This window comes from Alexandromys fortis, unplaced genomic scaffold, assembly GCF_014885135.2.
Source record: "Alexandromys fortis isolate MF-2015 unplaced genomic scaffold, M_Fortis_MF-2015_v1.1 scaffold_162, whole genome shotgun sequence".
In the NCBI taxonomy this organism is placed as follows: Eukaryota; Metazoa; Chordata; class Mammalia; order Rodentia; family Cricetidae; genus Alexandromys; species Alexandromys fortis.
In genome coordinates, this window is record NW_026068033.1 from 881,895 (window position 1) to 904,811 (window position 22,917).

General features: G+C 49.5%; 1 protein-coding gene across 1 annotated transcript in view; it reads left to right on the plus strand.

The window, feature by feature from the left end:
* Nucleotides 1–1,043: 1,043 nt before the first annotated feature.
* The window catches only part of Hunk (hormonally up-regulated Neu-associated kinase), a 107,066-nt gene continuing 85,192 nt past the window's right edge, over nucleotides 1,044–22,917 (plus strand). Inside the window, exon 1 of the mRNA XM_050164806.1 lies at nucleotides 1,044–2,174. Coding sequence (XP_050020763.1) covers nucleotides 1,914–2,174 — 261 coding nt within the window. The 5' untranslated portion in view covers nucleotides 1,044–1,913. The remainder of the gene's footprint in view (nucleotides 2,175–22,917) is intronic.

The window sequence follows — 22,917 nt, forward strand, 5'->3', positions numbered from 1 at the left end:
ACTTTAAATCCTTTCCGAATGGAAGAGCCACCCCAACACGGGCTTAATCCTCCCTACACTTTGGACCTAGCATCCCCCTCTTTCCCCACCTCCCGCCTCCTTAAAATTAAATTACTGAATTAGAAACACGAGAGCGATTGGATGAGCCCTGCAGAAAACGTAGGAATTAAGAAGTCCCTTAAGTACAGCAAGAAAGCAGCGGAAAGCCTGTCTTTAATGTGGGAAATGCAGAGCCAGGGGACCCCAGCAGAAGACAAGCACCAGACTGGGTCATCACAGCAAGGGCGGAGACTGACAGTCCGTAGTTCATAACAACTGACGCTGAAACCTGGAAACGGGCATTTTTCGGGTTATTTTTCAGATGGGTCAGGGACTCCCCCCTTCACTTCCCTCCTTGAAGGGTGATAACTGTATCCCCTCCCCCACCTCAGAGTATTAATGTGGATCGATGATGTCATACCTGTTTACTGCAGGATAAACAATGAAATGAACTTTGTTAGAATGGAATCCTCCTGTTGAGCTCAGATGATGTGTGATCAGAGGTTAAATTCTTTGCATTAGACACGGCCACCTCAACAGGTCGCATTTTGGAAAAGCCTGTCTGCATCCTTGATTTGTTCAGGGGAAAGAGAAAGAGGAGCTCTGGGCTGTTAGGAGGATTGAATACCCTTTTCAGTTCAGGAAGATGTTGAAGATTCTGGAGATATCTGGTAGGTGTCTCGGAACAGATGTAATTGTTTATGTGAGATCAGTACAGTCACAGGGCCCACAGAACAAAAGCATCCAGAGCTGCAAAGCTCTGGTCCGGATCATCCAGCAACCACCGACATCATCGCTATGGAAAGCAGAGAGGGTGCAAACGTACAAGCATAGGCAGCAAACGCCCTGGTTCCTAAGCTGCCGCCACTACAGTTAACTGTGGCGGCTGCTTCTTCACCAACCCAGCAATCTGGTCTGCGTGCGAGCACAGCCTGCTACGTTCCCGTCCGTCCGTCCGTCCGTCCATCCATCCATCCATCCATCCATCCATCCATCCATCCATCCATGGTCCCTACTGTGTGCCGGGTTCTGGGCTGAGTACTCCACCCTCCTATAGTCCAGAGCTCCTTTTTTGTCTTTCCCCTGAACCTGGTGGGTGCGGCTAGTGCGGAAATTCACCCGGGAAAGGTCCAGAAAGCTCAAGCCCAGAAGCAGCCTGATCCGCGCCGCCAGAGGCGGCAGGTCTTGGGCAGCCCGGGAGCGCGCGTCTCCGTGGCCGCGCGGGGTCCCCCTGTCTGGCGCTCAGGTGGCTTCGCCGCCCACTCCACCGCTCCCTTCCCCTCCCCTCTCCAGAAAGGGTCGAGTTCGGCTGTTGCGCGCGGGGAAGGAAGGAGGGGCTACGAGGGATTTGAAAGTGCTCAGGCTGCCGAGTGGAGCTCTCGTCTGTCCCCGCCGCCTGCGAGCGGATTAAATTTCTGCAAATTTAAACTGAATGAGGCTTTCTTCTGCTGCCTTCCAGAGGGCGCCTGCAACCCGCCGCGCGCTCCTCTCCGGCGGGAGCAGCCCCGGGGTGCACCGCTGACGACCCGGCGGGCTAGAGGGCGGCGGCGCCTGTGTTTGGGGGACCTCGCCACCCGACTGCGCCCCTCTTGGACTAGCAGCCGCTGCGCCCAGCACCCGAGCAGGGTACCCGACGGGACGGCGGACGCGATCTAGGCGACCGATCCTCCGAGGACGAACTTCTCGGGGGCGGGTCCCCGGTCGCCCCGTCGCCAGCTATTGTCTGCGCGCCGCGCTCGCAAGAAGGCGCGGGGGGCGTGAGCGCGAAGACCCGGGCCGGGCGGGGCCGGGCCCAGGGCGGCGGCAGGAGGTGCCGGGGCAGTCCGGGGAGCCGGAGGAGGAGCGGCTGCGAGCGCGGGAGCCGAGCGGGCGCGATGCCGGCAGCGGCTGGGGACGGGCTCCTGGGCGAGCCGGCGGCGCCGGGGGGCGACGGGGGCTCGGAGGACGCAGCCAGGCCGGCGGCGGCCTGCGAGGGAAGTTTCCTGCCCGCCTGGGTGAGTGGCGTGTCCCGCGAGCGGCTCCGGGACTTCCAGCACCACAAGCGCGTGGGCAACTACCTGATCGGCAGCAGGAAGCTGGGCGAGGGCTCCTTCGCCAAGGTGCGCGAGGGGCTGCACGTGCTGACCGGAGAGAAGGTGAGCCCGGGCGCGCAGGCCTGGCGGGAGGACCTGGAGCACTGTCCTGCGAGCAGTCTGCCTGACTTTCCAACCCCGTAGAGCTAGACGCACTCTCAGGCTCTTGCAGTGGGCCACCAGGCATTCACTGATGGGTGATTGGGGCGGGGGGTCAGACTCGTGGGGTGGGGGACCCGGACAGATAGATGTACCCGCGAAACTACCCCGCACTGCCTTTCTGTTTTGTTTTGGAAGGGTGCCGCCTGGCGGACGCCAGAGAAGGGGGCGGGGGGGGGCGCGGGCATAGAGTTGTCGTTGGGGGTCCTCCTGTTTCTGACCTTAGGGACGATGGAACTAGATCTAGACCCGGTGTGTGTTTGGGGTGGGGGTGGTAGGGAGCAGGGGGTGTCAGCCTTGCTTCTGGAATGTGAGGCGGGAGGACAGGGCAGCCAGTCTCTGCGACTGCTTAGAGTTTCGTCCCTCCTGGGCTCTGGTGAGGACGTGGAAGAGAGCGGAGGCCCAGGAAACTACCTTCTCCACCCGCGTGGGCTGTAAAGATCCTGCTTTTGGCAGGTGCAGAACTGCACAGCTAGCCACCCCCCCCCCCGGACTTTAGAGATTTGGAGATACCTTTTTATCTTTCTAGGGGAGGGTAGAGGAAAGGAACCCCTCCCCCACTGGAGTGACACTACTTGGACCTAATTAGAAGTTAGAGGGTGTGAACTCTTGCCAGGCCAGGTGTAACTTAGATTTGTGAGAAGAAACCTAAGAGGCTGCCTTACTTTAGAGGCTGGGTGGCCCCACACAGGGAGTTACCCCTGGCTGCCAAGCTGGTATCCTCACTCAGGCATCATACTCCAACACTTCCCCCAGGCTGGGGGTTCATGCGGGAGGAGGAGCGCTCAGAGGGTCCTGGAAGCGAATAGCCTGAGGGACAAACCCTAGCGCCTGCTGCTCTAGGTTCCCCTGCCCAGCCTAGGAGTTTGCCACAGTGTTAAATCGGGAGAACTCTGGTGACAGGCCCAAGCTGCTGCACTTGCCTTGCTAAGGTAGCCTCCTGATACTTTGTTTCCCTTCTGGTTTCTGTTGTCTTGGAGACCCCTACATCTGAGCAATGGACTCCATCATCCTTAGAATTGCCCTCTTGTTGCCGTCCCAAGTGGGGTGCCCCTTCATACTGGGTAAGCAGGGCTAGCCTGAGTCACTTTCAAAAGCACCTCTTGCCTGAATTCCCAAGCAAAAAGCAAGAGTGCAGTATGAGCTCACTTTAGCTCTTCAGAGAAGAACAAACTCTTCAGACCCGGCACTCGGCGTTCTAATCGGAGTAAGCAAAAGTTTATTTACTCTTCCGTGTGCCGTGGGCTGCCTATCTGACGTACTGAGGTCCGCTCAGGGTGGTGGGTTGCTGGGTGACTCTGTGAACGTGAAGTCACGTTCCTGTTCTTGTGGGGAGAGGTGAAGGAGTTGGTTTTTACGCCTAACCTATAGGATTCAGGCAGGCCATGTGAATAAGCTCTTTAAGAAGGGGAATCTCCATGTTAGTTGTACAGTGGCGAGTGCCTCCCTTTCTCCTGTCCTATTGCTCCTGGTTCCTTAGAGGTTCTTGCCACGTCGGGCTGGACCTCAGCTCCTCAATGGTGTAGTTTTGCCCCATGACATAACACTTTTGATCTTGGCTGACTGCCTGGGGATGTATTCCAAGTTCAGCCCTTTACCCCTGTCCTCCAACAACCCCCCCCCCCCTCCCCGCTTCACTTCTGGTCTCCTGTGCTACTCTTGCCCAATGAAGAGTCCTTGGAATACAAGGAATTTCTACTCAACTGGGGCCCAGGCAGAGAGTCCCTTTCCTCCTGTCTCTATGATGGCTCAATTCATCTTTGCAGTGAGGAGATGCTCAGTGGATATAAAATTATTTCCCTGGTCTAATTAGAGACTCTGGTCCTGGATGGAGGCCAGGAAGGGATACTTGGTCATTCCTGCTGTGCTTTTCTCTAGCCGGGAGAATCCCCGCTCTGGGGACAAGGCTGCATCAGGAGGAACCTGGGTTTTTAGCTCCTTCAGTTGTGAACTTTAAAGAAACAGTGGAGTCACTCATGGCTTTTCATCTCCCTAACCCTACACCTTTTGTGCTTAACTAATAGATGTGGGCTTTAGCAGACTGTAGAGATGAGAAGGCGAGGGGAGGGAGAGAGAGATATCAGTGAGTTAATGAGTCCCCAGCCCTCTTTTCTTTTGGGTTTTGCCTTACTAAGCAAAGCTAAAGGAAAAGTGAAGGCAACCTCAAGCCATTTGCCCTTCCCCCAGGGGCAGCGGCTGGTGTGAAGCCTGCCTTCAGCATACCCTCCATTGCCCATTCTTGGGATGCTTGCTTTTAGGTGAAGCCTTTCATCTTTTCCTTCCATTTTTAGTGGGTACAGGTTTTCTTTTTAAGAACGCAGCGATGAATACTGCAGTGAGCACTAAGCGTGGAAGGCTTCAGAAGGAGCTTGTCCTGAGAAGTGGGTGCCTGGACCAGGTGATGGAGGGAAACAGGAGGGCACAGCACCTCAGATTCCGCCTGTTTCAGAGCATCTCCTAGCAAAGCATGTGTTTTATTTTGGTTGATTTGTGGCCAAATTCAGACTCTTGTTAGTTGAAGGCGTTTGAAGCAGCGTGGGTGGTGGTGGTGGGGGGTGTTTTGGATAAGGTGCTCATTTCCAAAGCGCTTTGGATAAAATCCTCCTGGGTTTGCCTGGTGTTTCTGGCTTAGTCCAGGTGACAAACAAGTTCTCTTCTCTCCTCTTTTATTTTGGGCTCAGCCCTATCTCGAAAGGCTCCTCTTGCTGCTGCTGCCTGCAGGGCAGGGCGGGGCAGGGCATTGTTTTCACCTCAGTGGCCTTTAAAGTTGGTTGGGAGTAACCTGAACCTAGATGGCCCCTTTACTGCTGGACACAAAGGACGCTTTAGGGCTGGGACCTAATTTTGCTTTCCTTTAGCTTTCGGTGAAGACTGTGAGATCTGTCCATCTGGCTATATAAAAATAAATTTCCCCTTGATCATGTGAGGTTCTTAATTACTGTGTTCTCAAAAGTGACGTTTGGGCCGGGAATCATGCATTAGGTTCTGACAAGCAACCGTCACTGTGGCTTTGAGGTAGAGAACAAAGTTGCTGAGCAGGAATAGGGGCTGGCAACTCTGACAGCCCGGGGGAGGCTGCACAGTGCTTCACGGTAGGTAAGACATACTTGTGTTAGGCCCCCCCGCAAAGTTACTACCTCATGTTCAAAACATGGATAGAGTATAGCTGAAATGGCTCAGTGGTTAAAGGAGTCTGCTGGCAAGCCAGATGACCCACAGTTCCTCCCTGTCTTCCCTTGGCGGAAGACAAGCCCCGAGAGTTGCCCTCTGACCCTCGACTGCCACAGGTGCACTTCGGTGCACGCCCCCTCCCTCCCGCTGGTAAATGTAATAAAATTAAAAATACTGAAGAACAAAGCAAAGAAACTTGGTGGGGGGGAAAGAACAAGACCGCCTGGGACCCAGCCGGCTTGGCAGGCAAACTTAACTCTCCAGCAGGGCACAGAAGGGGCGCCGCCTTCGCTAACCTCCACCTCACCTGTGAGGAAGAGGCCAAGGGTGCACTGAGCTATTTCAGATAACTCATTCTAATCTTTGATTTTTATTTTTAAAAAAAGCTCATTTATACATTTCATTAGAGCTATTTCGGGGCTAAAACCAAGGACTGCCTGCTCAGTAAGCTGCAAGTCATCACGCGCGGAACACAACGGTACCAGGTACCTGGAGAGGAGACGTTACTAAAATTACCCTTTACTATGTTTTGCGGAGCAGGAGACATGACTAATTTTAGAGGTGGCCTTTTGGCAGACCCGTTTTTAGCAAGTATTTCTGAAACAAACAGATGCTAAATCCTGTATTTCTTCTTAAGTGCTAGGAAGTTCAGGGGCAGTGGCTCCTCTTCACCGTCAGCGGGGGCCCCGTGGTGAGAAGGAGGGGTTTGCAGAGGCACCTGCCCTGTGTGCCTTTCGTGGTGAGGCAGTGCCTGTAATTTCCTGGATTACAGGCGGTGCGGCTGTGGGCGCGCTCTCTTGAGCTTCCCGCCCGGCCTCATCTTTTTGAAGTACTGGGGGAACGGTGGAAATTGGCATGGAGGGTTTTTCTTAGCGCTCACTGATACCGGGCCAAAGGACTTCAAAGGGCGCCGTGAGTCAGCACTGCGGCTCGGACTGGTGCCCGCGAGGAGGAGCACCCCTTGCATTTTCTCTGCAGGTGCTGAGTCCAGGCTGCGTTTACCAATCTGACTCAGGTCTTCGGGCTCATCCGCGTCTGCAGGTCGCTGGCTATTCCCGGGAAGTGGCAATCGTCCAGAGTGGTGTTTTTCTTCCCAGCAGGGGCGGGGAGTGGCAGCCACGTCCATCTGGAGAGATGGGCAGGTTGGGCCGACGGCTTGGGCATGAAGTGGGGTTTGCACTGGAGTATTTCCCCCTTTCTATCATTCATGCTAAGTACGAGACTTTCTGTCTTGCCTAACTGCGCCGCCCCCGTCAGTGAGCCTTATTGTATTGTTTTGTTGAGACAGGGTCTCACAGGCTGGCCTCAAAACTTGCTGTGTCCCTGGGGAAAGTGACCTTGAGCTGCTTGGTCCTCTCCCACCCCCACCTCTAGAGTACTGGGATTATAGGTGTTTGCTATCATGCCCTGTTTATTCAGCGATGGGGATGGCCTTAGTTACTGTTCTATCGCTGTGAAGAGACAGGAGGGCCAAAGCAACTTGTAAAAGAAGGCATTTAACTGAGGGCCTGTTTACCATTTCAGAGGGTGAGTTCCTAACCATCACGGTGGGGAACATAGCAGCAGGCAGGCAGACATGGTGCTGGGGCCATAGCTGACAGCTTACATCCGATCCATAAGCAGGAGGCAGAGAGGGAAACTGGGACTGGGCATGGACTTTTGAAACCTCAAAGCCCACCCCTAGTGACACACTTCCTCCAGGAAGGCCACACCTCCTAATCCTTCCCAAACAGTTCTACCGACTGGGAACCAAAGACTCAAATACACGAGCCTATGAGGGCCATTCTTAGGAAGGCCTTCATGCATGCGAGGCAAGCATCTACCAATTGAGCTACTCCAGCCTTCCCGTTTGCTCTGCCCCTGCTCTGGCCACATCCACGTGCTGACCTGACCCCAATTCCCTGCTCTCTCATGGGAGTGTGGCTGGATGGGGAGACAATCAGAGCTGTTGGACGCGTCGTGAGGCGTTTTTTTCAGAGGCCTCAACCCAGGTGAAGTTGGATTCTTAATGTTAGGGCAAAATAGTTCCAGGATAAGCAAGAAACAGAGTTGACATTTATTAAAAGATTCTTTTTAATAGCCCAGGGGGTGGGTAAAAGCCTTTGTCACCTACACTGATCACTTGAGTTTGATCTCCAAGGGTCCACACGATGGAAGAAAACAGCCAACTCCTGCCAGTTGTCCTTTGACCTCCACAGGTGTTCCCCGGGCACCCCCCACTCCCCACAATAAAAAAATGCAATAACTTAAAATTGTAAATTTCAGGGCTGGGGAAGCGGCTCAGTGTGGAAAGTGCTTGCTGTGCTAATGTGAATACCCGAGTTAGGATCCCGGGTACCCACGTGAAAGCCGTCTGCACATGGTAGTCCGTCTGGAACCCTAGCATGGGGAGGCAGAGACGTGGAGCCCACGGAGCAGGCTGGCTAGCCAGACTAGCCGAAGAGATGAGCTCGACTCTCTCAGTGTGCAGAGTGGAGAGCAGCTGAGGAAGACACGTGACATGTGCAGGCTTCCACACGCGTATGCACACTCACATACATGTACGCCCACATACATGTGAGCACACATGCAGGCACGCACACACAAACACATAAAGAGAAGCAGTTTTAACATAGATTCCTAAACATGAGGTTGATGGAGCGGTGATTAGGGAGAGGGCGGGACACCCCCAAGTGTGGGTGTAGCCTCAGCGAGGGAGAGCTCTGCCTGATTGTCTCAGCAGTAGCCACACATACGGTTTTGGTGGTTCTCTAGTTGTGTCTGAAAAGGCTGCTAAGAAGTCCCCCTCCTTTGTCCCCTCCTTTTTTTCTTCAAAAAGAAAAATGAGACTATGATCGTTGGGCGGTCCTGGAGATGCCTTGGGAGGGCTGTAGTTTGGTACGGGAAAGCCGTGCATCATAATTGTTGTCTTTTACTGGAGATGGGGTTTCTTTAGGAAATTTCTGGAACATGGCTGGTTTCCAGTTTGGGGTGGAAGGGATATATGAAGAACTGTGCTTAGCCTTAAGCATGGTTCATTGTTGCTTTAGCATTCGTACGTAAAGGTTCTCTGTGAAAGAGGTATTGACTCTATGCAGACAACCTTCACAGCCAGTGTTAACCGTGTCGGGATCCTTGACCAACCAAACTCCTCTTCCTCCCAAGTTCCTTCATTTTCCCCGTCCTTCTATTCTACCTTAAGAACTAAACAGGAAAGTATAGGAAAATCAGGGCCTGCGTGTCTCACACATTGGGTGATGCTGGTGAATTTGAGCATCCTTGTCCTGAGTGCGAGCCCTGGGGCTGATATTGAGGATCGTCTGTGGGTTTTCTCCTTTGATGCTGGCAGCAATGCCGCACAGGTGAGCATTCCCTTGCTAGTGTCTTTACCGGCACTGACTAAGCAGAGGGACAGCTTGAGCAGATTTTCTCTCTGACTTCCTCTTAGTTTGCTAGGATGGCACATTACTATAGATTCGATGGCTTAAACAACAGATGTTTGTTATGTCACGTTTCTGGAGATCAGAGTCCAGAATGAAGGCCTGGGCAGAGACATGCTCCTTCTGGAGACTCTTTGCTTCTTCTAGTGCTTGGTGTTCTCAGCATCTTCAGTATCCCGTGTTGGTTGATGTGGCCCACGGGTCTCTGTTGTTCCTTTGTTTGTCTCCTGGCTGAGCTGCTTCCTTCTTCCAATAAAGGCACCCATCACTGAATTTAGAATCCACTCTAATCGAGTTTTATCTTTTTTAACTTGATTACATCTACAAAGACCCTATTTGCAAATAAGACCACATTCACAGGCACTAGGGTACCGGTTCTCCGCCCGCAGTCTCGACCCCTTTGCGGGTTGACCACCTTTTCACAGGGTCGCATCTCAGATGTCCTGCATATCGGCTATTTACAGTATGATTCAAATCAATAGCAAAATTACAGTTACGAGGTGGCAACAAAAATAGTTTCATGGTTGGAGGTCCCCAATAACATGAGGAACTGTGTTAAAGGGTTGCAGCATTAGGAAGGTTGAGAACAACCGTGCTGGAGATTAGGACGTGAAGCTGTCTGTGTGGGAGTGGGGCATAGTTCAACCTGCTACACCTTAGGTCACTGTATTGTGTCATGGGTGACTTCCAGGCAAGCTGACCTCGAGGAAGAGAGGAATGTGTTCCTAAGGGCTAATTCTGGAGGCTAGAGGTCCGAGGTCAGGCTTGGTGGTGTTGGTTCCTTCTGAGAGCTGTGAGGAGAGTCTCAGACCCTTATAGACGACTGTCTTCCCACTGTGCCCTTCCATGTTGAAGGAAGCAGCCACCAGGTCAGCGTCCCCTCTAATGCCACCACCTCAGCCCCATTACATCTCTAAAGACCTTGTCTCCGCATAAAGTCACACTAGGGGCATGGAGAGCTCTCAGCTGTGAATGCGGGAGGGGTGCAGTAGGACTCTTACTTGTGCGTTCACACCATGCATGGCATATGCTCAGAGGGAGGCAAGGGACTCTTATTGGTGTGTTCACACCATGCATGGCATATGCTCAGAGGGAGGCAAGGGACTCTTATTGGTGTGTTCACACCATGCATGGCATATGCTCAGAGGGAGGCAAGGGACTCTTATTGGTGAGTTCACACCAAGCATGGCATATGCTCAGAGGGAGGCAAGGGACTCTTATTGGTGCGTTCACACCATGCATGGTATATGCTTATGAGTTCACATCCCCATTAGACCATAAGCCCTGTGAGGATAAGACAACTGCCCTATTCCTTATGCCAATAGTGACTTCTGGTACAATCACAGGGCACTCACCAAAACTCATGATAGATGGAAGGATTGCTTTGATCTTCTTGGGTGTTATATAGCACTTTTTCTTCTGGTTGTAACAAGATGCCATCTTGGACTTTGCCTGGTAGCCATGGCAACTAGAGCAGAACAAGACAGTGCAAGCCAGGCCTGAGATAATGGCAATAGGACTTTAAAAAACACTCTCCAGGAGATGGAGGAGAGGCGAGTCAGGAAACCTCCCCTGAGACTCCAGCTACTCTTCCCAGCCCGCTTCCAGCAGCTGCAAATGATCCTAGGAGATTTGGAGTGCACGGAAAAGAAACGGTTAATTAAAAGCAGGGCTCCATGCTGTAGTGCCAATGAGGTCACCATCTAAGATGGAATGGAATTTTTCAGTGATGCAGCTGTTTTTGTGGGGGGTCCCCCATATTCCTGTGAGTAGCCCCTCCCTCATGCTCTGTAAGGTAGCCCGATGACTCCTTGATCGTGCTGAGCTGCGCTTTGGTGAAAATGACTGCTGCTGGTGCCCATGCAGGGTGAATGAATGCGTACTTCTGTCTCCCTAGGGAGAGTTACCACAAACCAGTCTGTGGGGAGGGCTTTCCGAGTGGTCATATGTGATATCAGGCTGTGGATCCACAAACGCTGGTCGCTCCCCCTCCCTGGGGCTGCTGGGAATATCCGGGGTTGAACCTATCGCTGGGCGGCTGTCCGAAGAAACACCCTGGCCCAGCCATAGCTGTGCTTTCTCTAGAGATTTGTTAAGGTGGGCAAGTAGTTATTGGAATGCTGGGACAGACAGAAGACACATTTTCTGCAGATCATAACCCTGTTCTTGGGCCCTCAGCTCTTCCCAGAGACTGTGCACCAACACTACAGCAGATGAGAGGTTGCTATTTGCAAACATACATTTTTTTTTTTTGGATGTCTCCCATGGAGATATATGTAGGCTTGGAGTCTGTCTCTTTGGCTATATTTTTCTCTGTAAGTTTATTAGTCTCCTAACCCAGATTCTTGCTGAAACATTCTGTAATCCTGCAGGCTCTGCTTGCCTGTCTTCTGAGCTGTCTGATGAGTTTTGGTCTCATTCCCTTGTTAACCTTTGCCATTTTCATCCTCCGCTTGAGGTCTAGTTGTCTTATTGCCTGGTGGTTTGTCAGGGTACATGTCTGCCACGGTTTGAACACTATTTACTAATGTATGTGTGTGTTTGCTTACATGAGTTTATGTATGCCATGTGTGTGCAGGAACCTGTGGAAGCCAGAAGAGGCCATCGGATCAGTACTGGGAATTGGTCCTCTTTAGGAGCAATGTGTACTTTTAATTGCTGAGCCATCTCTCCAGTCCCCTGTTTGAACTCTTTTTCCATGAGGTACCTCTGTTGGTCACCCGCCCTTTGCTTCTAGACTGGGCAGAAAGTGAGTGTCCACTGAGCACAGAGGCCATTGAGGAGTCTGTCTTCATGCTATGAATAAGACAGAAGTCAGAAACCTGCATCTCTCTGTGTGAGGCAAAACAGAGTTTCATGGCCTCCCGATCCCCAACCTGCTGGAAAGAAATGAACGGGGACCAGGAGAGTAAAGATAAAAGGTGGCCACTGCAGTTTGTACCAGGTGCAGGTCAGGTCTTCCATGTTGTGTTGGATAAGACCTTTTCTGCCATGTGGCATTTTGTGTTGGTGCTAAGGTCTTCATTTTCCCCTTCAGCTTCCACCAGCATCCTAGGAACCTGTTAAAGTTAGCATGTGAAGACCTACATTTTGGGAGATCCATTTGAGAACGACAAAGCTGGCTTTACCCAAGAAAACATTTCATCGGGGTTTGGGGTCTTAGCTGAGAATTCCAGAGAAAAGTGTTGGTAAGTAGGCAGCTAACTAGGTTCTGTGACAGTGGAGAAGGAAAGCTTAGAGCCCTAGGCGGGGCTTGGGGGCTAGTGGTCATCACCTTCATGTGTGGTCCTGGGGAGTGAGGGGCACTGTCCCATACCTGTAATATCCAGCTGCTGTCTTTTGCAGGTTCACCACGAAGTTAAGAATACACACATGCCGGGTGGTGGTGGCGCACGCCTTTAATCCTAGCACTCGGGAGGCAGAGGCAAGCAGATCTCTGTGAGTTCGAGGCCAGCCTGGTGGTCTACAAGAGTGAGTTCCAGGATAGCTAGGACTGTTACACAGAGAAACCCTGTCTCGAAAAACCAAACCAAACCAAACAAAAAACCCAAACACACAAAAAAACCACACATACACATGCACCCCCACAAATGCATGTGGATATATATAAAATATTAAATATAAATTATATGATATTACTCTGGGCACAGATATAAGCAAGTAAAACTTTTTGCCAGCACAGTTTCTCAGTGAAAGGTACAGGATGTAGTGGAAGGGGTGCGGGTGGGGCAGAGATAGGACCAGCTAGCAACTTTTGTAAGTTCCCAGGAGAAGAGGAGACATCAAAGTGAGACACCGTGTCTCTCCCTTCCGTTATCGTTCTGCTGAAATTATAGACCCCCGAGGAATCCTGTGCTGTAGGGAGGGAGAGGCTGGCACCCTGGTGCCGGCGGCAGGAAAACCGTCTCCCAGAAAGACGTTTCACCAGATCTGACAGCTTGGCAGGAGTCTTTCAGAGAGACTGGAGGTGAGACAATGATGGGTGGGTGATGGGTGGGGCCACACTTCAACTAAGCCTGCTTAATTATGTCTTCTGGCCTGTGTTTAAGCCTAAACCTCGCGAGGGAGGGGGTATAGCTGGGCCTTTGGATGTGTTCCTTTTCCCAGTGTGCCACCAAATGGTCCTGGATGTGAGGTTCAAGGGCTTCAAGGAGGAAGACTGTCTCTTTGAGTAAAAGGAAAGTTACTAATACCACAGACAGGTGGCAGATGGCAGGGTCTCAGAAGTGTCCAGGCTCACACGGCAGAATGGGTCCCTTACAGATTTCAGAGGACAGCGGCTCGGTCCCGTGTTGTTGATGAGTAGCCAGTAACACGGGGCACTGCCTCTTACTGGTGGGGAGGGAACCCCTGTGTTTCGAGGAAGGAAGGTGTGATCTTGAGGGTTTGTAGAGCAGTGTGGAGGAGGGTCTCACTCAGCTAATGTGTGTCCATCCCAGGGGCCAGGAGAATGGAGTCCGGTAGCCCGAGTTCTGTGTGTGTTCAGCTCTGAGAGGCAGGGAGACACTGGCATGGCTTTAGCCATGTCTAGGCTAACATCTCTGCCCTTTTTGCTTATATAAAGGAAGGGGGAAAAAGGAGGGACGGAGAAAGATGGGATAGGAAGCCTTTGGTGGGGGGGGGATGGCTATCTTAGTTTCTGACTGCTTCCTGCGGACTCTTGGGCGTCTTGGAGGCCCCCCCATCCTAGGGCGATGGTCCAGAGACTGGTGTCAGTACTCATATACTAGGAGGACCTTGTCCATATAAATACATATGGCGTACTTCATGGTGGTTAGCAGAGGACGTGGAGAGGGATGATGGCGTAAGAATAAACACTATTATTAAAGGAATAACCACAGGTGTGTCAGGATGTCCATGAAGAGTTTTGAAGTCAATCTGAGTTGTATTTGTTGCGAAGTGTGGGCAGAAGACGTGCAGAGAGGGGAATTAAACCAGATTTTAGGCGGCCGCAGGTGAGATTAGGTGAGATTTTATCCTCACGGTAAGGATAGATTTCAGTCCGGTTGCCGTAGCTCTCCTTAGAGTTGATGTCATTAAATAGTTCTGATTTGGTTGCATGACGTTTAAGTCACATGATAAGGCAAGAGATTGCCTGTTTTTGTTGTTGTGTGTTTTCTTTTAAGGCTAAAATAGCCCGAGATATAAGCTCTGGCTGGGGGCCCGTAACATTCCGTAACATTCCAGCTCGCCGCACCCGCTGAAGCGCTGGCTGGCTGCGCAGAGGGAGCCTGCTGAAGGCCTGCAAACACCAGTGTTGCTTTCTTTTCCTTGGCTCTGATGAAGATGAGACTGAGTTATCAGGAGAGAGAAATGGCTGCCAAGCCACCACGGAAGAAACTCCTGGATCATGTTAGTCTATTAGCCATGCGCCAGCCCGAGTTTTTATGGTAGTATTGTGCCTAACACTAGAGAGATAAAAAAGCACAGTGAGTGACAAAGTCTAAAGTGAGCGCTCTAGTTTAGACGGGAGAGCCTTTAAAATCTTAGGTCTCCCTGGCTGTAGTAAGTGGCTCAAACTCCGCTATGACTTTTCTTAATAGTAGAAGGTTTTTGGCTCTTAAGAGTTTAGATATAAAATATGAGAACCGTGCTGGCAAAATGCTTGGTCAAGGTGCTTGCTGCCAAGCCTGCCAAGCCGAGTTCAACCTACATGACCCACATGAAGAAAAGAGGAAACAAGTTCCTACAAATATATGTATATAATATACACACACATCCTAAAATGGGCTTTCTTTTGGCATATTTAAGATAAGTTTTTGTCTATCTTAAATTAGATTTCTTCATATACAAATTATACTGTGTCATCATAAAATACTTTTACAAAGACAGCGACACATTTGAATGTTTTTAAAGCTGAGAACGTGGTTGCAGTAGAGTTGAGTCTGGGTAAGTGAGCAGTTCTACCCAAACATGATTAAAGGAAGGGCTCGGTGCCATCCTCTTCTGTAGTCTGATCAAGACCAGGATTAGCATCGTTTTATCCCCGAAGAATAAGCCGGCAAAGCCATAAACATCTTGCAAGCGTAGCAGGATTGAAGGAAAGTTAGAATAGAGTGCTTTCCCTCCAGGCTGGCGGAGTCTTCTTCCGGTAAATGAACTCCGTCGACTTGTCTTCTCTCGGAAGGAACTTACTGCGATGAACTCATGATCCGATCCGTTCGTGGCAATCACTTAACTATCCGTCTGGTGGACCGAAGATCATAAGCACAATGAGGATTTTGTCTACCGGCCAAATTTATAAATAGATTGAATTATTTGTCTAACAGAATAAGTTTTATGATCACTGTAATTTAGCCAGAATGTCTCAAGTAGGCATAATTCTTTGTAAAAGAATTCTTCCCCCTGTTAAACAGGGTCTGTCCAATAAGAGACAGCTTTGCCATTGAAAGTACATATGAGCAGGGTTTGGAGAAATCTAATCACAGGTTTTACGTGTCTCATTCAGTAAAAGAATAGAACGCAATCATTATATTTCTAAGCCCATTTCTGCAAACATTTCTAAGGCAGATCTGTGCCTCAGAATTTATTTTTCCTGTAAACAGAGTATCAGGCATCATTAATCTCAGTATAATAGATTTTTGACCATAAGAATTAAAATTAATTTAGAACTAATAAACCATCTTTTTATAATCTTCTCATAATTTTTTTTTTACTCAAAGCCTTTCTGTTCTTTAAGTTTCTTTACCAAAAATGCACTTTACAGTGTGTGCATCCCTTAATAAACAAGTGAGGACACGGGAAGTGACAGTGTGCTGCAGAAATACAGTGTAGAAGAGAAGTTTAAAGTTCATTAACCTTACTGGTAAATTCCAAGGTGTCCCTGCATGGAGAAAACAACAACTCTCCTTGCCTTATGCCCACCTTCCCGCTCATACATACGTACACATCTTTTTTTTCCAAAGATTTATTTATTATGTATACAATATTCTGCCTGCATGTGTCCCCGCAGGCCAGAAGTTGGCACCAGATTTTATCACAGGCGGTTGTGAGCCACCATGTGGTTGCTGGGAATTGAACTCAGGACCTCTGGAAGAACAATCAGTGCTCTTAACCACCGAGCCATCTCTCCAGCCCTGTACACATCTTAAAGCCGGGAATATGGCACTCTATCACCTTGATGGCGGCCACAGGGCTTAGGGTTCGTTTGTGTGCTTTTCTCTTTGAACACAGGATGACTCGGGAAGATGGTGTCCATGCAGGCAGCAAACGGTTGCAGCTTGCAAAGTGACAGACAGTTCGGGGACAGAGGGCCACATCTGCAGCCTGAGAGGAGCTAGACATGGGAGGTTTATATCTGGGCCGAGAGACGCGCATTTGGGAGAAGGGAGGGGTGGCGAGGAGCCAGTTTGGGCGGTTTAAAACTTTTTTTTTTCCTCTAAGAAGGGTTTGCTACTTGGGGCTGATAATTTGGGGCAGAGGAGGGATATGGGTGAGCCGACATTTTCCTTTTAGGTGTGTAGCTCAGGGAGGGTGAGGGGAAGAGCTGTGGCCAAAGGATTTTGGAGGAAAACAATGTGGGAGCCTTCTGATTGAACCCAGAGAATCAGATTGCCTGGGCTTAAGAAGTTGTATGTCTTACTCAACTCTGGAGTTGTTTGCCAAGAATCAAGGCCCCCCAAACTTAGGGATACTGCGGTCACATGCTCACCCAATTCAAGAGATTTGCTAGTTGGTGAGGACTATGTTTTTTGATCAGCAAGAATCAAGACTCACAAGTAGCTTTGATTGCCAGGGATCGAGCTAACTAACCTTCTTCCATCCCTTCCATTCGCCCCTGCCCCTCCTGTAACTCAAGAGCATTTGGTGTGGGCTCCAAGGCACGAGGGACCCCCTTTGTGGGTTCTTGTTTGCTTTGGAGGTAAATCTGGTTTTACTTTGAGTCAGTGGTGAGGGAGGGGTACACTCACTATTTGGAGGGGCCAACCAGTTGGAGATGGAGGGCTGGGGAATTCTCACGGGGAGAAGCAGTGACTGTTTCCCGTGGCATACTGGCCTGGAGATGGATCCAGGCAGGGTGCCCATGTAGTGCAGAAACAGCCAAGGGAAGAATGTTACTGCTGGGGTAGGGGGTGAGGGTGAGGGAGGGGCAGGAGTGGGAAGCAGAGAGAGCTGCGAAGATTTTACAGAGAATATTTCAGAGGGAAGGAGAGTGGCAGTCAAGTATGAGGGATGCCTAAGCAGGAGAACCTGGCTGCCACCCTTAGGAGAAGCTGAGCCTCTTGTGTGATCAGAGGAGGAGATTTGGCTGGGAAGGACAGCGGCAGGAGGCAGAAGCCTTGTTATCTCCTGAGGAAAGTTGCACTGGGCCAGCTGGAAGCTCTTTTGAGCAGATTTGTAGTGACGCGATTTGGAAAGCGGTATCCAGTCAGCTGAGGGACGGCAGCTTTTCAGACAGAAAAGGTTCCAGTGGGAAGCCTGTGCCATTTGCCCCACACTCTGTGAAGTTACCCGGATCTGTGTGATCTTTGGGATCAAAGTTACCCGGTGTGAGGTCAGGCGAGTTTGAGAGGAACGAGAGGAGCTGATGTCCTCCTGGAGGTGTGAGCAGTGTTACAGCCATCACTATACTGGCTGGCCAGGACTCAGTCTGGACCGGAACTCCCAACATCCTGGCCTCCCCAGTGCACCACCACACCTGGGCAGGTTTGAAAATCAAATTGCAAGGCTCTGAGCTCTTATTTTGCATAGTAGGGTCTCCTGGGGGCCCCCAGGATTCCCAAATTCTTGTGTCCTGGGACAAGAGATTGGGTAGGGACAGGTGGAGCGTGGGAGAAGCAGAGAGAGTTTAGTCAGGGGCCACTTCTGAGTTAAGAAGCTAGCAAGAGCTGAGAGCTCCCTGGCGCTCCTTGCGGTGGACTGGGACTGTCACTGTGCACGGTCATTCAGAAAGCATGGGCCCTTCTGTACACGTTCAGCTATGTGTGTCTCTGGCATTGAGGGGGGGGGGCGCTTCCTGTCTGTTTTCTTGTATATGGACTCTGTTCTCTACTTTCTTAGCACACCACTAGAATAGTGACTTTTCTACCGGAACCGCCCCGTTTTCCGACCTAATCATGTGGACCGGCTGGAGGTTGCACAGCTTTCTCAGGTTTTGTGGGGCCTCCCTTCCTCAAGGAGGGACTTCAAGGCCCAAGGAATGAGGAAATGGCCCAGAAGTGAAACTCTGACGGAAGGCTGGCTGCTGTGTGTGTGTGTGTGTGCGTGTGTCTGTGTCTGTGTGTCTGTCTGTCGGTCTCTGTCTTGGGGCCACGTAGGTGGGGTGTTATGAGAGCGTTCCTCAGAGCCCCATGTCACTGAAAGCGAATGTGGCCAAAGATAAGTGTCGTCGCTTACGTAATCTGGCTTTTCATCTGGAATCACCCTGCTCCCATGCAGAAGCAGGGCCTCCTAAGTGCATTCTTTAATCCAGGTTAAAATTTAATTAGAGAAGCTAGTCTCTGACTCAGTTCTCAGTCGAACATTTACATTTAATAACACTAATAAAGAAGGCTTGTTTTGCAAACACGGCTGCAGGTTCGTGAAGTGTTGTTCCCATAGGATGACATTTGATTCTATTAAAAACGAACATTTGTGAGCAGTAGTTGCCATTTCAAGGCCAATTTGAAGCAATAAAACTCAGATTTCCCTCTGGAGGGAAAGTGCTCTGTGGCTATTGTACGCCCACCTCATTTATTTCTTCATCTCCCAGCTCAGAAATGAGTTGCTGTCTTGTTCTTCCTCGCTTCCATTCCCTCCTCCCTCCCCTCTCGTCCCTTTCTTCTTTTTCTCCCGATCACAGAGAGTCAGTCATTGAAGCAGCTGACAGAGAACCCGAGAGCACGCGGAATAACAGGCTAGTTTTTTCCAGTCAACAGACGAAGAACGGTGGCTTCCTGCCTTCAAAAGGGCCATTATTCAGCAGCGTGTTTGTTTCTATGTGAGTCCGTGTACACGTGCGTGTGGCATGCGTGCATGTGTGTGTATAAATTACCAAATGCCAATTCTCTTCTTATGATCAACTACACACATGGCACTAGGGGCTCATATGTGTTGAGGACACACTCCACCACATAGGAGTAACCCTCGCCTAAATACTGTAAAAATAATATTTTAAAACATTTTGACAAAGCATTTCCTATTTTAAACTTCAGTCATGGGAGTGCTTTCTAGTTTTTGAGGTTTTTACAGATTCAGGTCGGTCTTGGGCTAATGGCTGCCTGTGTTCTGCACAGCCTCTAGCACCCTCTTTCGTCATCGAGTCTCTCTCTTGCTGTGCACTTTAAATTCCGCCACCTACTCCCCTTTCATTTTAGATCACATTAACTTTTTTCTCTTGTTTAATTAAACGTACCCCCTTTTCTTGTTGAAAATATATGCAAGGTTTAAGTAAAAATTGCTTTGAGTCGTACAGTCCAGAGAAAGTCAGTGTGAACATTTCATTCACATGTTCTCCTCACACACAACAGCTATATGTAGTTACATGTAGCACACACACATGATAGTTGTATATAGTCACAGATAGCACGCACATGCAGTAGTTGTGTGTAGTTAGTTACATGTAGTACATGCATGTAATAGTTATATGTAGTTACATGCAGTATATACATGTAATAGTTATATGTAGTTACATGTAGTACATGCAGCTAATAGTTACATATAGTTACATGTAGTATATGTATGTACTAGTTATGGCCATTGCTGGTCTTCCTTTCCCCTTTGATTGTATGTTATAGCACTGATATCCACTGTTCATACTGTTTTTTTTTGTAAGTACCCCTTATTTTACTGGCAATTCAGAGACTGTTTTCCCACATTGTTAAATATTCTTTTAAAATGTGTTGTTTTGAGATTTATTTCATTATCTGAAGTTACTGTAGTATTGAAAAGTGGGATTGCCCCATGTAAACCCTGCTGCTGGGACTGCCCTTGTTCTGTATCTGAGCCATTCCTTAGGAACAGTACTTCAAAGAGTGCTCACATAGCTTCACAAGTTGCCATTCAGAAGGATCTGTTGCATGACAACACTGTATGAGACTGACTTTTAAAATATGTGTCTTGGTATTTTGTGAGCAATTTTCACCTTGTTTTGCCTCCTTATCTTCTTGGCTTTCATGAGTTGTTTACATATCAAGGATGTTAACTTTACCTTTGTTGTTTTGTAGGTCTTTTCTCCTTGGTCATTTACTTCCTTTCGGATTCAGTCTATGACCATCTTTGGCAGAGGGGTATTAAGGTTTTGTTTATTCAACCAATTCATAGTGTTCTGTAGTGTCCCCTTGTTTTCAAGCTTATCCAGGGGGAAGGATTTGCTGTTGGCTTTGCTTTGTGCATTGTCCGTGATTGTTGCCAGTTTCTTGTTTGTGCAGCAATCTTTGTGCTGGGTAGGGAAGAGATTTTTGACTGTGTCTCTTGTTTCTAGTGACAGGCTGCAGGCTCTGGGGGCTCACAGCTTCTGTCCCCCATCTTTCTGCTTCTTCGCAGCTCTGTGGTCTTGGGTAAAGTATGGGAACCCTCTTAAACGTCAGTTTCTCCATCTGTAGCATAGTGAAATATATCTCATGAATATTCAGTGACAATCATGTACTTATGTGTATGTAAATGGGGTGTGTGTGTGGGGGTGTGTGTGTGTGGCGTTTAATTAGCTTAAAGTATATTCATCACTGTGCTGGAGAACACACGGCAGTTGGCTATGCTTTTCATTTAGACCCTCAGACCTCTTTTTAAACGTAAAGGTATGTAGAGGTCAGACCCTGGGGCTGGCAAAACTTAGACCGCCCACTCAGTTTATCTGGATGATGGAGTTTTCTTCTGAGGAGGACAGAGGCAAGGGGGTGGAGAGGATCGTGGGACACCTCTGCAGCAGTCACCTCCCCAGGGCAGGAATGGCTCTGGACGTGCCGAGACACACATGTCTGCATTCCTCAGCTTCCACACCCTTCGTATCTGCCTGTGCCATGAGCCTCTTGGCAGCTTCCCTTCTCTGCCTGGGGAAGGGGCTTTTCTGTCTCTGAGCTCTGTTCCTGTTCTTTTTAGATCGTGTGTGTGTGTGTGTGTGTATGTGTGTGCGCGCGCGTGTGTGCGTGTATATGTGTGTATGTGTGTGTATATGTGTGCACGTGTGTGCGTGTGTATATATGTGTGTATGTGTGTTCATGTGTGTATATGTGTGTGCACGTGTGTGTATGTGTGTGTGCATGTGTATGTGTGTATATGTGTGTGCGTGTGTATATGTGTGTGCATGTGTGCGTGTGTGTTCTACATTTCTAAGATTCACGTGATCATGCTAGGAATGATCATGGAACCCACCCGGCCTCACCTCCTTGTCACCTTTGTGGCCCCTGAGACTTCTTTTCAAGATGAAATCAAGAATGAGCTTGTAGACACTTCCCCACCGGTTACCATGGGGAGGCTGGGAAAGCTTTGTTGGAGTGGTTTTCGTTAGCAGGCCTCCTGTTCTCCCAGCAGGCAGCTGAGCATTTTCGGTGTGTGCTGCCATTTGCTGACCCCTGGCTAGAAGGCCCTGGAGTGTCTGAGACCTCCATTGACAGCCCGGGACTGGGTAGGGAATGTGATCTTGTATTAAGAGTTCCTGGAGTTCTGTTTCCAATCCCACGGTGTCCCCGTCCTCCCTTCCCGCAAAGCCATTTTGTTCCTGTACCTCTTGGGCTGCATGTGGCTGCCAGTTGTCCCAGGATGGAGGCGGGATATTGATTGTTTCCTGTTGCCTGTGGGACTGGAATGCTTCTTGAATTAAAGCTAATTTTGGAGTTTGAAGTATTAAATGTCAAATTTGAAAGAGAACGTATCTAAGACTTCTTTGTTGCAGAAGGGGAGGTCATCCAAGGCCTAGGGGAAGGGAAAGGAAAAAAAAAATAGGAGAAAAAAAGGAACCAATTCCTTCCCTGTACCAAGTGATTCCCCCTACACTCATGGAAGCTCACCATTTCCATAAAGTTTGCTGTATTAGTATCCGTATCCCTCTATCAAAAAGTCATTTACGGTAAGGTAGCCTGAAATTTATTTCTTTTTTTCTTCTGTTTAAAATGATATTAAATCATTCTGTTAGAGTGTTATTTAATATGTAAACTGTATTGCTATGCATAAAGTATACCTTAAATTTTTTTTTTAATGAGAAGTCATTTGGTAGGGACAACACTGGGGAAATGTCCTAGCTGTAGTTATCTGAAAGAAGACTGTGATGAACGGGTGACTGTGGGGGTCACCCCCTTCCTGCTTCTGTATCTGTGACGGTGCATGAGCGTTTGTGTGTGGGTTTGTGCACCCAGGAAAGGGTGTTGAATCCCTGGGGCTGAAGTTACAGGTGGATGTGAGCTCTCCAGTAGGCACTAAGACCCAAACTGCAGGCCTCTGCAAAAGCAGCAAGGGCTCCTAGCTGCTGAGCCATCTCTGTAGCCCCTCCTCTCTCTTTTCTTTTTAAAAATTTTTGTGTGCACTGGTGTTTTGCCAGCATGGATGTCTGTGCAGGGATGTCAGATCTTGGAATTATAGATGGTTGTGAGCAGCCAGCCATGTGGGTGCTGGGAATTGAACCTCTGGAAGAGCAGCCGGTGCTCTTAACCACTGAGCCATCTCTCCAGCCTTCCCCCATTCTTTTTTTTCATAATTCAAGCGGCATTGGTCCCTTCTTTGTGTAAAGTTTCTGCTAATCACCTGTATGGGCTCTTATACAAATTAGAGACAGCTCAATTAGAAATAGAACAACAGACCAATATCCTAGAGGTCTAGCAAATTGTTAGTTAAAACCAGCCGGCAAAGTCTATGCTGTGGCTTCCTCTAGAACAGACAGCAAAGGAGGGGGAAGACTGCGGAAGGGAGCTGGTCAGTGTGTGTTGCTTACTGCCCAGCAGACCTGGTACCCCATCTTACGGAACAGGTAGAGTCTAAAAGAGAGAGCCTCAGGCCTCAAGACCTCCATCCTTCTGTCTCCAGTGTCTTCACCCCACTGGGTATGGGAAGCACTCAGGGCTCAGATTCATAGCGTGGCCAGAGCCCCAGAAAACGTTGGAGCCGGCGGCTTAGCCCTGCTCACCCCTTCCCACATAGTCTCTCCCGTG